The sequence below is a fragment of the Phytophthora parasitica genome (genome assembly GCF_000247585.1).
Source record: "Phytophthora parasitica INRA-310 unplaced genomic scaffold supercont2.123, whole genome shotgun sequence".
Lineage (NCBI taxonomy): Eukaryota > Oomycota > Peronosporomycetes > Peronosporales > Peronosporaceae > Phytophthora > Phytophthora nicotianae.
The window spans coordinates 50,499-53,011 of record NW_008649109.1 but is presented as its reverse complement, the minus strand read 5'-3'; the positions used below and the strand labels follow the sequence as shown (position 1 = coordinate 53,011).

Genomic DNA, 2,513 nt, shown 5'->3' with positions numbered 1-2,513 from the left:
ACCTAAACCACCCAGAAAGCATAAAATGAAACGAGATGCTATGAATCAGTACAAAGCTGAAATGAAAGGCTGGCTGGATGGAATCTTTATTTAAGAATTGGTTAGACACGAAACTTCGTGATGATACTATTAAGCTTGGCTTCAAGCTCAGCTATTTTTTGGCTTGATTTCTGATAGCAACATGCACACTTTTGAGTAATCAATGCTGAACATAATATCTTTTAGATCGACGGACTCGTCTTCAACATCTAATCCCGCCCGATCAGTAAAATTGACAGTAGATCCTAAACCAAGCTTTATAGCATCTTGGGCAATGTATCCTATTTGTAACGGCACATCGTCTCCTTGGCTTTTTATAACGATACTGAACGGGGTTTAGATCCAAAATTGAATCTCCAACAGATTCATCTATTTGTTCGATATTCGTCTTAAATCGTTTATCGGATGTTGCGTAAAAGTCAGCCCCAGCTAACATGGCGTTCGAAGCTCTTATAGAAAGAGCTATTGAAGACAAAGGACCAATAGTAGAAACAAGACCGCCAGATCTAAGAAAATAGGCTACCCCCGTTCCAGCTATGTCCAAAGTCGATGAAACACTACCTGAAACGTCTAATATCGCCGATGGTGATCCAGTTCCAATACCGACTCTACCAGCCGGAGATTTCGTGTATTTGCAGTCATTAAAACCAAATCGTTGGTAGAAGTAGTTCTAAAATATGCACTATTAGTCGAGGTTGCATTTGTTGCATTGCTCAGTTGTAAGCCAAAACCAATAGGCGATGCGTTAGACGATTCCACGAAAATCGGCATATCATAGTTAGCGGTTCCATCGTTGAGTGCATTAGAGGCTTTAATATAAATATTTCCAGAATTCAGTATAATCTGAGCTGTTCCAAACGAACTAGTGTATGGCGTATTGGTATTAAATATCATCTTATTGATAGTGTCAGAAACAAGGTAAAGACAACCACTTGATGGTGTAGGAGACGATCCGGCAGGATTTATACAAAACGCATCTGCACTTATTGCTAATGTATAAGTATGAGGACAACCAGTTTTATACGGCTGAGTATTGCCAATATTGAAACAAAATCTGTGCGTTTGAGACGTAAATCCCACAGTTGGTTTATCGTTCCAATTGATAGTAAATAAATCAGCGCTTGTAGCAGAAACAACTCCAACGAATGAGCTCGGATTATCCGTTGATATTAAGCATCAGCTGTCATAGTGAGTCCATTAATGTTCAATGTAGAATAGCTAAGATTCAATATCGAGCTTCCAGCTCCATTATCTCCAATTATTGTATTACATGTAATAGAAGGTGAAGCAACTGATACTGAAGCAATAAAATTTCTTGTGATAGATAAATCACGAAGACCCGAATAGTCAAGAGTTGAATTCAATACAACCGCTTTTGACGCCACGGCTCCACCAAGAGTAACCCCAGTGTAGTAAGTATCGGGAGATGTAATTCCTCTAAACGTTAAATTCGGCACATTTAGACCCGTTCCAGTTGAACCTAGATCTAGTTGCAGACCAGATGCGGTGTCAGCTATTGTAACGTTACCATTAGTTCTTAGAGCTAATTGATGTGCTGTAGTGCTACCGATATCTTGAGATCTACCAGAATTTTGTATAGTAACGTTGAAACTTGACGATGAAGTAGTATTTGTTATACTAATCGGTGTTGTCCCATTTGAAATCGTTAGTGAAGCGGGCAGCGTCAAATTCCCAAGAGACGTGATATTTGGCTGTGCTGCGGTTTGAATAGTCCCAGTAATACCTGAAGCTGATAGATTATTGATACCGCTTACATTTAGAGATCCATTCACAGTTATTGCTTTATTCGCTTGAGCCACTCCTGTTGTAAGACCAATCAGATAGCTTGCTTCAGTTGAAGTTAGAGTTGAGCTTCCTAAGATTACAGTTGTTGTCTGAAGTGAATTTATTACGCTAATGTTGCTGCTTGAATCAAGAACAAGCGATTTGCTTGCGCTGGCAGCACCAGGAGTAACTCCAGAAAGATAACCAAGACCGGACAGATCTAAACTGGATCCGTTAATAGTCAGTGATCCACAATTCATATTGCCAATCACATTTAAAGCAGAGAGCGTTCCTACTCCGCCAAGTCTCAAATAGCGTTGATCGCCTGTGGTTAGTGTCAGATAGCCATTAGACGAGTTAAAGTATGAGCTATTGAATAGAGGAGAATTGATAATCGGAGGCAGAGACATTTTTGATCACTATACTATAAGATGCAAAATTTCTACGAATTGATACCGAAGTCAAAACTGAAGCGGTTCCCTAAGAACGAGCACTTTGAGCTGCCATTTCGCATGTGCGTGGCCTCTCCTAGTGGCTCTGGGAAGTCAAACACCGTTCTCTACATAATCGCCCTTCTTAGCAAATGCTTTACGAAAATCGTGATATGTACAAAGACCAATGAGACACTCTACGATCATCTAAAAGATACTATCGACAACGTCCAGGTAATTGAAGAAGGCCAAGTTTGT

At 40.0% G+C, this 2,513-nt stretch overlaps 1 protein-coding gene across 1 annotated transcript; it reads right to left on the bottom strand.

Annotated features, from left to right (window-relative positions):
* Positions 1 to 1,948: 1,948 nt before the first annotated feature.
* Positions 1,949 to 2,234, bottom strand: PPTG_24596 (hypothetical protein; the record flags this gene model as incomplete). Its single annotated transcript, XM_008917920.1, has 2 exons — positions 1,949 to 2,044; positions 2,121 to 2,234. 2 exons carry the CDS (start codon positions 2,232 to 2,234, stop codon positions 1,949 to 1,951), a joined length of 210 nt encoding a protein of 69 aa, XP_008916168.1.
* Positions 2,235 to 2,513: the final 279 nt, after the last annotated feature.